The sequence below is a fragment of the Mustelus asterias genome, chromosome 6, assembly GCF_964213995.1.
Source record: "Mustelus asterias chromosome 6, sMusAst1.hap1.1, whole genome shotgun sequence".
Classification (NCBI taxonomy): Eukaryota; Metazoa; Chordata; class Chondrichthyes; order Carcharhiniformes; family Triakidae; genus Mustelus; species Mustelus asterias.
In genome coordinates, this window is record NC_135806.1 from 65,375,141 (window position 1) to 65,387,853 (window position 12,713).

At 44.1% G+C, this 12,713-nt stretch overlaps 1 protein-coding gene across 1 annotated transcript in view; it reads right to left on the bottom strand.

Moving 5' to 3' along the window:
- LOC144494666 (solute carrier family 28 member 3-like) overlaps positions 1-12,713 on the bottom strand; it is a 198,760-nt gene that overhangs the window by 18,238 nt on the left and 167,809 nt on the right. Inside the window, 1 exon segment of the mRNA XM_078213870.1 lies at positions 4,194-4,391. Within this exon segment, the coding sequence (XP_078069996.1) occupies positions 4,194-4,391 (198 nt within the window).

Genomic DNA, 12,713 nt, shown 5'->3' on the forward strand with positions numbered 1-12,713 from the left:
TCTGGTATCAACCTGGTGAACCTTCTCTGCACTCCCTCCAAAGCCAATATATCCTTCCGCAAATAAGGGGACCAATACTGCACACAGTATTCCAGCTGCGGCCTCACCAATGCCCTGTACAGATGCAGCAAGACGTCTCTGCTTTTATATTCTATCCCCCTTGCGATATAGGCCAACATCCCATTTGCCTTCTTGATCACCTGTTGCACCTGCAGACTGGGTTTTTGTGTCTCATGCACAAGGACCCCCAGGTTCCTTTGCACAGTAGCATGTTGCAATTTTTTTTCATTTAGATAATAATCCAATTTGCTATTATTTCCTCCAAAGTGAATAACCTCGCATTTGTCAATGTTATAGTCCATCTGCCAGATCCTCGCTCACTCACTCAGCCTGTCCAAATCTCTCTGCAGACCTTCTACGCCCTCCACATGATTCACTATTCCACTTATCTTTGTGTCGTCTGCAAACTTTGTTAGCCTACACTCAGTCCCCTCCTCCAGATCGTCTATATAAAAGGTAAATAGTTGAGGCCCCAGTACTGATCCCTGCGGCACGCCACTAGTTACCATCTGCCAACCAGAAAAGCACCCATTTATTCCGACTCTCTGCTTCCTGTCGGATAGCCAATCCCCAATCCACGCTAACACCTTACCTCCAACTCCGTGAGACCAAATCTTCTTCAGCAACCTTTTGTGAGGCACCTTATCAAACGCCTTTTGGAAATCCAAAAACACCGCATCCACCGGTTCCCCTCCGTCAACCGCACTAGTCACATCTTCATAAAAATCCAACAAGTTCGTCAAGCACGACTTTCCCCTCATGAATCCATGCTGCGTCTGCTTAAATGAACCATTCTTATCCAGATGGCCTGCTATTTCTTCTTTAATGATAGATTCCAGCATTTTCCCAATGACAGATGTTAAGCTAACCGGCCTGTAGTTACCCGCCTTTTGTCTATTTCCTTTTTTAAACAGCGGCGTAACATTAGCCGTTTTCCAATCTGCCGGCACTACCCCAGAATCCAACGAATTTTGATAAATAACCACTAACGCATCCGCTATTACCTCTGACATTTCTTTCAGTACCCTGGGATGCATTCCATCCGGGCCCGGGGACTTGTCCACCTTCAGTCCCATTAGTCTACCAAGCACTGCCTCCCTGGTAACATTAATTGTATTGAGTACCTCTCCTCCTACCAACCCTCTATCATTAATATTTGGTAAACTATGTGTGTCTTCCACCGGGAAGACCGACACAAAAAACTTATTTAAAGTTTCAGCCATTTCCTCATTTCCCACTATTAAATCCCCCCTCTCGTCCTCCAAGGGTCCAACATTCACTCTTGCCACTCTATTCCTTTTTATATATTTGTAAAAGCTTTTACTATCATTTTTTATATTTAGAGCTAGCCTAGCTTCATAACCTATCTTTCCTTTCTTTATCGCTTTCTTAGTCGTTCTTTGTTGTTTCTTAAAGTTTTCCCAATCTTCCAATTCTCCACTATTTTTGGCCACTCTGTACGCATCGGTCTTTAATTTAATACTCTCCTTAATTTCCTTCATTATCCACGGCTGGTTATCCCTTTTCTTACACTCCTTCTTTATCACTGGAATATATTGTGGCTGAGTACTGAAAAGGATCTCCTTAAAAATCCTCCACTGTTCCTCAGCTGTCCTACCTACCAGTCTGCTCTCCCAGTCCACCTTAGCCAATTCAGCCCTCATCCTATCGTACTTCCCTCTGTTCAAACAGAGGACAGTGGTATGGGACCCGACTTTCTCCTCTTCCATTTGTACCAGAAATTCGACCATATTGTGATCACTTGACCCAAGAGGGTCCTTCACAAGAAGATCCTTAATTCTACCTACCTCATTACACATTACCAGATCTAAGATAACTCGTTCCCTCGTCGGTTCTGTAACATACTGTTCAAGGTAACTATCCCGACAGCATTCTAAGAACTCTTCCACCATCCCACCCCTTCCAACTTGAGTCAGCCAATCAATAAACAGGTTGAAGTCCTCCATGATTATTGCCGTTCCGTTTTTGCACGCATCTATTATTTGCTTGTTTATAGCCCTCCCCACCTCAACATTATTATTTGGGGGCCTATAAACCACGCCTACTAGTGTCTTTCTCCCCCTACTATTCCTTATCTCTACCCATAACGATTCCATGTTTTGTTCCTTAGAGCCCATGTCATCCCTCACTACTACCCTGATACTATCTTTTATTAACAGAGCTACCCCACCACCTTTTCCTTCCTGTCTATTCTTCCTAAATGCCTGATACCCCTGGATATTCATCTCCCAGTCCTGGTCTCCCTGCAGCCACGTTTCTGTAATGGCCACTAGATCATACCCATTTGTGCTGATTTGCACCATCAACTCATTAACTTTGTTCCGAATGCTTCGTGCATTCAGGCAAAGTGTCTTTATTCCAGCTTTTATCTAGACCCGATTTGATAAAACTCTATCAACCTCTCCCTCGCCCTCTACTCCTTTAACTACTTGAGTGCCCTCATTCACTTGCACTCGCTCCCTCTCCTCTACCATTGATTTCGTAATTCCTCTTACCTCTGCACCCTCCCCTCCATAAATTAGTTTAAAGCCCTATCTACAGCCCTAGTGATACGATTCGCTAGGACTCTGGTCCCAGCACGGTTCAAACGGAGACCATCCCATCTATACAGGTCCCATCTGCCCAAATACTGGTGCCAATGCCCCATGAATTCGAACCCATTCCTCCCACACCAATCCTTGAGCCACGCATTCATCTCCTTAATCCTATTAACCCTGCGCCAATTCGCGTGTGGCTCAGGTAGTAATCCAGAGATTACCACCTTGTTGGTTCTGCTTTTTAATTTGTTCCCTAGCTCTTCGTACTCCCTCTGCAGATCCTTAGTTCCTGTTTTGTCTATGTCATTGGCACCTACATGGACCATGACAACTGGATTTTCACCCTCCCACTCCAAATTCCTCTGCAGCCCAGATGATACATCCTGGACCCGAGCACCAGGCAGACAACACAACCTACGGTATTCCTTATCCTGGTCACAGAGAACAGTGTCTATGCCCTTAACTACACTATTCCCAATTACTACTACATTTCTCTTTGATTTCTCCGTTGCAGCAGCACCCTGCACCCTGGTACTGCTGACAGTTTGCTCGTCCTTCTCGCAGTCATTTTTCCCATCTACACTGGTGGCAAGAACCTCAAATCTGTTGCACAGATTTAAGGGCTGAAGTTCTTGGGGCCTTACCTCCCGTAAACTACTTCCTTTCTTCCCCCCACTGCCCGCCTTCTTCCCCCCACTGCCCGCCTCACCCGCAGCCACTCCCTGTTGTCCCTGACCTCCAGCTAAGTTAGTCAGTCTAAGGGGCGTGACTTTCTCTTTATACACATTATCCAGATAGCTCTCCCCTTCCCTGATAAGCCTCAGTGTCTGTAGCTCAGAGTCCAGTTCATCTACCTTGAGCTGGAGATCCTCCAGCAACCAGCACTTACTGCAGACATGGTCCCTGGGGTCCACCTTGGGGTCCACTTGCTCCCACATCATGCAGAAACAGCACATTACATATCCCTCCATACCAATTTACCTTGTATAAGTTGGTGTAATTTAAAAGTGAAACCCTACCCTGCCTCTGCCTGTCCTCACCGAAGCCCTGTGAGCCAAAGCCCTTACAGTTCACACTCTACTCCCCACTCACTCCGCTGCCTGCTCCCGACGCTGCCCACTCAAAAGTGCGGCCTGCTTTTAAAACCTCCAAAAACCTTCCCAGGCTTCTCCTGGGCCTACTTCCCTCAACCTGCTCCTGTGGATTCCCTAATTCACATTTACAAGTATTGTTCATATTATTGTTACTGATTCACTCTGCACGCCATGATAACAGCCACACACTATTACAGAAATGGGACACATCTGTAATATAGTTAGACTTTCACCCATTATAAAGATGTATCCCTGACCTTGGCTGTTAATTCAGCATTAGAGTAATTTTAATTTGCTTTGTAACTGATTAATTTACTGCTAACGAAACAAGGATTGGCCCCTAAGCGTATTAGAGTTCTATGCTAGTTAAAAATAGCAGATCTTGTGTGATGAACAAGAATAATATCCTGGTTAGTTAAACAAAAGTATGATTATGCTTTTATTAATACAATATCGTGCAGAAATTATTATATTTACTTACTGACAAGTATTGCTTTATACCATCAACATACTCAAGTTTGCCTTCAACTCTTTTGGTAATCAGCACAGATAACCTCTCATAAGCTACAAATTCATTGAAGAAAGTTTTCACTCCAAGGAGCTCAGCAACCATAAAGCTGTCATTCCAGTCTACTCCCATCATGAACGCAATCGGCATGAAGACATAGGAACAAATTAGCTGGAAGAAACATTGCATAACATTGAGTTAAGGACTCTATTCTATTCTCCAAGTTTCTCCATTTCGATTGCACCTATTCAGATAATACAGCCTTCCAAATAAATGCTTTCAATATATCTTCCTTTATCCTTAATTGAGGATTTCCTCCACCATGGTTGACAGAGCCTCAACCCTTATCCATTCTATTTCACACATTTCTGCTCTCATTCCTCCCCCTCCCTCCCAGAACCACGATAGGGTTTCCTTTACCCTCAACTTTCACCACTTTGTGGAACATGTCCACTCAGGATGTGAGTTTGCAGTTGCCAGCATTTTAATTCTTTACATTAATCCCATTCTGACCTTTATGTCTGTACCCTTCTGCAGTGTTCCAGTGAATATCAATGCGAGCTTGAGGAAAGCATCTCATCTTTTAATCGGGCATTTATTTTCTTTTGTACTCAACATTGAGGTCAATAATTTTGGATCATAACCTCTGTCCCCCATTTTGACTCAGCTGTTTTTGCATGGTCATTTTTTTCCTCATTCCTTGATTAAACCTTTTACTTTGTATTTGGATGGCTGCCATCTTGACATTCACACCTCTTCTAGCATATGTCTGTTTCATTACTTCTTCCATGACCACTCCCTTTAAGCTTTGTATTATGGGACCTTTAGTCATTTAATCTCGCTTGCTTTCCACCCTACCACAGAACTTCCCTTTTGTTTGCTGAAAAGAAAGATATGTTGCCAAAGCTTTAAGTCTTGCACTCATCAGGGGAAGTTAGGGAGTTTGGGGATGCTGCAGCATTGTGACAGTGCTGCTTCCCTTGAGTCCAGTGAGGCAGCACTGGCTGGGACCAGTAATGGTTGAGGCTGTGTGCGGATAGGGTGGGGCGTGTGATTGGGGTGTGGGGGGATGGGGGGCTGTGGGCTGATGGGAGTAACTGATTGGAGACCCGACTGACTCGCTCAATATCTCCTCCCCTTCCCACAATCAAAACCACATCCCCCTTTCCAGATTTGAGAATGGTGCACCATATGGAGCCAATCGTTGTAGCAGCGATTCTTGTGTCTGCTTGTGTTGCTGTGGAGGAGGAGGAGGAATTGTGAGAAACAGCAAGGGCAGGCAAGACCCCAGGCTGCAGCAGGAGAGGGAGATGGCCGCCAGAGGCAGGAGCCGGCCCCAATCAACCCGTGTGGAGGGGCCAGGAAAGTGAACATCTCGAGATCCGGAAAGTTCTGCACACGCGTGTCTTTCGAAGAGCTGTCGGACAGCTTGTGCTGCCGCAGGCTCTGACTCCACAAGGAGATAGTGCGGCACCTGTGCCATCTGCTGTAGGACTTGGCACCTCGGGGCACAGGGGGACACCCACTCCTGGTGGTGTTGAAGATCACGGCGGCCACCGGGACCTTCCAGGATGCCAACTGGTTACCTCTGTGGCATCTCGCAGTCCTCGGTCCACAAGTGTGTGAGAGAGGTGACAGTAGCCCTGTACACCCAGGCTAAGGAGTACATCACTTTTGACCTGGGCCAGGCCCAGCAGGAAGCCCGGGTTACAGGATTTGCCGCCATTGCAGGGATATCCAATGTGCAGGGGGTGCCATTGACTGCAGACGTTGTCCTGTGGTCCTCAAACCAGAACTCCCAGCAGTTCATCAACAGAAAAGTTCAATTCGCTCAATGTGCAGCTGGTGGGTACCGTATGCACATCATGCACGTGTGTGCCCGACACCCTGGAAAAGTGCATGACGGATTCATACTGAGGAGCTCCAACATCCACAAAATCTTCAAGGAGCAGCCCAGGCTGCAGGGATGGCTCATGGGGGACATGGGATATCCTGCTGAGAATTTGGCTGATGAAGCCAGTGAGGATGCCAATGACTGAGGCGGAGACCCATTATAATGGGGCCCATGCAGCCACCTGGTCAAACACTGATCGGAACATTGGGCTCCTCAAGGTGTGGTTCCGGTGCCTGGACCACTCTGGTGGGGCCCTGCAGTATAACCCCGTGAAAGTGTCCCACATAATGGTGGTCTGCTGTGTGCTACACAACCTCAGGTTAAAGTCCAACAGGTTTATTTGGTAGCAAATGCCAATGGTAGCAAATGGTGGCATTTGCTACCAAATAAACCTGTTGGACTTTAACCTGGTGTTGTTAAACTTCTTACTGTGTTTACCCCAGTCCAATACCGGCATCTCCACATCATGCTACGCAACCTGGCATAGCAGTTTGGAGATTTTTTGGAGGAGGAGGAAGTGGAGGGCGACCAGCCAGGTGCCACTGGGGAGAAGGTGGCCGAGGAGGATGTGGAGGAGGAGGAGGATGACGACGAACATCCAGGCCATGTAGGATGGGCGGCGGCAAGGATCCAGAGAACCATCCCAGAAATACACTCCAGAAATTCCTCATCTATTGGACTGTGACTAATTTGACTCACCCAATCTATATGCAGATTAAAATCACCAATATTCACGGATTTCCTTTATCACATGCATCTCTGATTTCCTGTCTAATGCAATTCCCAATTTTACCGCTACAGTTTGGTGGTCTGTACACCACCCCCATGAATGCTTTTTGCCCTTTGGTGTTTCTTAACTTGACCCATAGATTCGACATCATCTGTGTTAATAATTTTCCCCAATATTGTGTCAAGATCTTCTTTAATCAACAATGTAACTCCGCCACTTTTTCCTATTTGTCTGTTCTTACTAAACACTTAACAGCCCTCAATGTTTTGTTCCCATCTTTGGTCACCCTGGAGCCATGTCTCCGTAGTCCCAACTATATCATATCCCTTTACATCTATCTGCACAACTAATTCAATCATCTTATTTTGAATGTTCTGAGCATTCATTTACAAAACCTTAAGGCTGGACCTTCCCCATCACGGGATCATTTCTGGGATGTCTCTGAACTTGAGAAGCTGTAACAGGCACATGATCTACTTGCAAAAAATAAAGAATATTAGCAAAACTAGTTGGTGGTATCTGCTCAAAAGGTAAAGGCAAATGTAATAATGCATTAGCGTGGCATTCTGATTGATGACACTTTATATTGTATGAGTAAACAGATAAGATCACTGACCATCTTTTCAATCAGCTAGCAACTAACAATGGTATGCGTTTATATGGCCAAACATAGTGGCTCAGGGTCGATGATCAGTCAATAATATGAAATAATGACCACATAAATAGTGATGAAACTTTTGTATGCCAAAATTATACTCGATGCTTCTTTTCCTACCTGAGCACTGTTAGATTCAGCACTAGTCAGAATATGTGCAGCAAAAGCTAATGGTCGTTCTTCTCCCAAAGGCATAATATGTGAACTTATTGCCCTCTACTTCATTCGGTAAACCATCGCAAGCAAGCATTAATGGTATTTGGATTAAAATGAACCAATACTTCAGACTTCTGCAAAGCATCTTTGACACCTTGTATGGTTTCTTACATTCTGTTGTCCAGTTCCATGACTTTTTCACACATAGTAAATTATGAAATGTAATAAAAAGTAAAGTACCTAAGTTAGAAGTAAATTTGCCATAATAATTTATTAATCCTAGAAAGGATCTCAAATGCACCACATTTGTCGGATGTGGCAATTCTAAAATAGTGTTTTATGTAGGCCTTTACTATCAATAACATGACCCAAATACTGGACTGATGTCTGTGAAAAGTCACAACTTTCTTTCTTGATGTGCAAACCACATGCTTGAAGACATTCCAACATTGTTTCTAACTTATTCAAGTGCTCTTGTTCACTGCGCCCTGTTATTAAGATATCATTCAAATAGCACTGTATACCAGAGGTTCCATCGATCTTTGGAATAGGACTGGTATAGGTGTTATTCCAAAAGACAATCTTCTATCATGAAAAAGACCTTTATGAGTAACAATGGTGAGCATTTCAGTGGATACATGCATCTGTAAGAATGCTTGTGAAAGATCAAGCTTGCTGAATTTCTGGCACCCGGTAACCCAGCAAACAAATCTTCAATTAAATAAAGGGAACATTGATCAGCACATGAGAACAAAAGAACGAGAAGCAGGAGTAGGCCATTTGGCTCCTCAAGCCTGCTCCGCCATTCAATAAGATCATGGCTGATCTTTTCTTGCACTCAGCTCCACTTACCCGCCCTGCTCACCATAACCCTTAATTCCTTTACTGTTTAAAAATCTATCTATCTTTGCCTTAAAAACATTCAACAAGGTAGGCTCAACTGCTTCACTGGGCAGGGAATTCCACAGATTCACAACCCTTTGGGTGAAGAAGTTCTTCCTCAACTAAGTCCTAAATTTGCTCCCCCGTATTTTGAGGCTGTGCCTCCTGGTTCTGGTTTTACTCCCCAGTCGAAACAACCTCCGTGCTTCTATCTTATCTATTCCCTTCATAATTTTATATGTTTCTATAAGATCCCCCCTCATTCTTCTGAATTCCAATGAGTATAGCCCCAGTCTACTCAGTCTCTCCTCATAAGTCAACCTTCTCAACTCCAGAATCAACCTAGTGAATCTCCTCTGCGCTCCCTCCAGTGCCAGTGTATCTTTTCTCAAGTGAGGAGACCAAAACTGTATACGGCAGCAGCATAAATACCCTGTTTTTAAACCCCATCCCTTTAGCAATGAAGAACAAAATTCCATTTGCCTTCTTAATTACCTGCTGCACCTGCAAACCAACTCTTTGTGATGCATGCACAAGGACACCCAGGTCCCTCTGCACAGCAGCATGCTGCAATTTTTTACCATTTAAATAATCGTCCATTTTGCTGTTATTCTGACCAAAATGGATTACCTCACATTTACCAACATTGTACTCCATCTGCCAGACCCTTGCCCTTAAACTATCTATATTCCTTTGCAGACATTTAGTGTCCTCCGCACATTTTGCTCTGCCACTCATCTTTGTGTCATCTGCGAACTTTGTCACACTATACTTGGTCCCCAACTCCAAATCATCTATGTAAATTGCAAACAATTGCAGTCCCAACACTGATCCCTGAGACACACCACAAGTCACTGACCGCCAACCAGAAAAACACCCATTTACTCCCACTCTTTGCTTTCTGTTAGTTAACCAATCCTCTATCCATGCCAATATGTTACTCATAATGCTGTGCACCTTTATCTTATGCAGTAGCCTTTTGTGCGGCACCGTGTCGAATGCCTTCTGGAAATCCAGATACACTACATCCACCCATTGTCCACTGAGCTCGTAATTTCCTCAAAGAATTCCACTCGATTAGTTAAACATGATCTGTCTTTCATGAACCCATGCTGTGTCTTCACAATGGGACAATTTATATCCAGATGTCTCGCTATTTCTTCCTTGATGATAAATTCAAGCATTTTCCTCACTACAGACGTTAAGCTAACCGCCTATAGTTACCCGCCTTTTGTCTACCCCCTTTTTTAAACAGTGGTGCCACATTTGCTGTTTTCCAATCTGCTGGAACCAAACCAAAGTCCAGCGAATTTTGGTAAATTACCACTAATGCATTTTCTATTTCCCCCGCCATCTCTTTTAGTACCTTGGGATGCATTCTATCAGGGCTAGACTTATTTACCTTTAACCCCATTAGCTTATCTAACGCCGCTTCTTCAGTGATAATGATCGTTTTCTAGGTCCTCATCTGCCATAGCCTTCTTGTCATCAATTTTTGGCATGTTATTTGTGCCTTCCACTGTGAAGGCCGACACAAAATACCTGTTCAATGCCTCAGGCATTTTCCTTATTTCCCCTTATTAAATCTCCCTTCTCATCCTCTAAAGGACTAATGTTTACCTTAGCCACTCCTTTTTTTATATATATTTGAAGAAACTCGCACGCAAATTGTCTTCTTATGGGCAGTTCTCAACTTCTGGATCTTCATTTCTGCACCAAATTGTGAAGCCTCTTTAGCAGTTAGTTCCATCAGCACTGCAATTTCTACTGCAGCCTTTAAAGTCAAAGCATGTTCAGGAAGCAATCCTCTTTGGATAGCCTCATTTTGGATGGACCATAAACTCGCCGATGGTGAAGAGAATCTTCTAATGACTCACCAAACTCAAAAAGGCTGGCAGAACATTTAAAGTTGCCACAAACTGAGTAATGCTTTCACCTTCAACTTGATTCCTTCAGTGGAACATGAACCATGAATATCAATGTCTTTGGAGAGTAATGCTGTTCAAGGATCTTTGTCAGATCATAAGGTTTGGTTCCTGGATTTGTTGGATGAATCAAGTTCTGCTGCAAATTAAAGGTTTTACTTCCTATTGTATTGAGAAACGTTGGTACGAGCAACTCATTTTCAATTTTATTTGCTTGAAGAAAGTAAACACTCTGCATGAGTACTCCATGATTCATTTTCTTCATTGAAAGGGTCCATGAATCTAATTGACCCACCATTTCTCTTGCAGGCACTGACAACTTGAGAGCGCTCAGCATTATTTTATTGCTTTCCCAGTACTCTTCTTTTTAATCTGGAGACTGTTGACTTAGTGCATTTTTTAAATGACTCCAGCTTTACTGCTAAGCATCCACTCTTTTTGAAATATGCCAGATACTACCTGGAATCTCACCCTTCTTCAGTCAGAAAAAAAACACTCTTTTAAAACTAAACAGAGTTTTTTCTTGCTCGTCTTCCTGACACTTTAGGGAAATCATGCTCGATGAATCTGTTGGAATTTTTTGAGGATGTAACTAATACAGTTGACCAAGGAGAACCAGTAGATATGGTTAATTTAAACTTTCAGAAGGCTTTCAACAAGGTCTCATATAACAGACTACTATGTAAAGTTAAAGCACATGGGATTGCAGGTAATGCCTTGAGATGGATAGAAAACTGGTTAGCAGATAGGAAGCAAAGAGTTAGCATAAATGGGTCTTTTTCTGATTGGCAGTCAATGACTAGTGGGGTTCCGCAGGGATCTGTGTTAGGACCCCAACTGTTCACATTATATATTAGTGACTTGAAAGAGACGACTGAATGTATTATCTCCAAATTTGCAGATGATACACATTTGGGTGGGAGGGTGAACCGTGAGGGGGATGCAGTGATGCTTCAGCATGATTTGGACAGGGTGAGTGTGTGGGCATCTGCACAGCAGATGCAGTATAATGTGGATAAATATGAGGTTACCATTTTGGTAGCAATAATAGGAAGACAGATTATTACTTGAATGGGTGTAAATTGAGAAAGATGGATACTCAACGAGACCTTGGGGTCCTCGTGCGTCAGTTGCTGAAAGTAAGCACGCAGGTACAGCAGGCAGTAAAGAAGACAATTGGCATGTTGGCCTTCATAGTGAGAGGATTTGAGTATAGGGATAGGAATGTTTTGCTGCAATTCTATAGGACATTGGTGAGGCCACACCTGGAGTATTGTGTGCAGTTTTGGTGTCCTTATCTGAGGAAGGATGTCCGTATTATAGAGGAAGTACAGTGATTTACTAGGTTGATTCCTCGGATGGTAGGTCTGTCATATGAGGAGAGACTAAGTCGGTTAGGTTAATATTCATTGGCATTTAGAAGAGAGGGGATCTCATAGTAACTCATAAAACTCTAACAGAGAAGGTGGTGAAGAAGGCATATGGTATGCTTGCCTTTATAGGACGGGGTATAGAGTATAAAAGCTGGAGTCTGATGATGCAGCTGTATAGAACGCTGGTTAGGCCACATTTGGAGTACTGCATCCAGTTCTGGTCGCCGCACTACCAGAAGGACGTGGAGGCATTGGAGAGAGTGCAGAGGTTTACCAGGATGTTGCCTGGTATGGAGGGTCTTAGCTATGAGGAGAGATTGGGTAGACTGGGGTTGTTCTCCTTGGAAAGACGGAGAATGAGGGGAGATCTAATAGAGGTATACAAGATTATGAAGGGTATAGATAGGGTGAACAGTGGGAAGCTATTTCCCAGGTCGGAGGTGACGATCACGAGGGGTCACGGGCTCAAGCTGAGAGGGGCGAAGTATAACTCAGACATCAGAGGGACGTTTTTTTACACAGAGGGTGGTGGGGGCCTGGAATGCGCTGCCAAGTAGGGTGGTGGAGGCAGGCACGCTGACATCGTTTAAGACTTACCTGGATAGTCACATGAGCAGCCTGGGAATGGAGGGATACAAATGATTGGTCTAGTTGGACCAAGGAGCGGCACAGGCTTAGAGGGCCGAAGGGCCTGTTTCCTGTGTACTGTTCTTTGTTCTAGAGTGAGACAGGGTAGATTCAGAAAGAATGTTCCTGATGGTGGGGGAGTCCAGAACTAGGGGTCATAGTTTGAGGATCGGGGTAAACCTTTTAAAACTGAGGTGAGGAGAAATTTCTTCAACCAGAGGAGGTGAAGGTATGTAATTCATTACCACAGA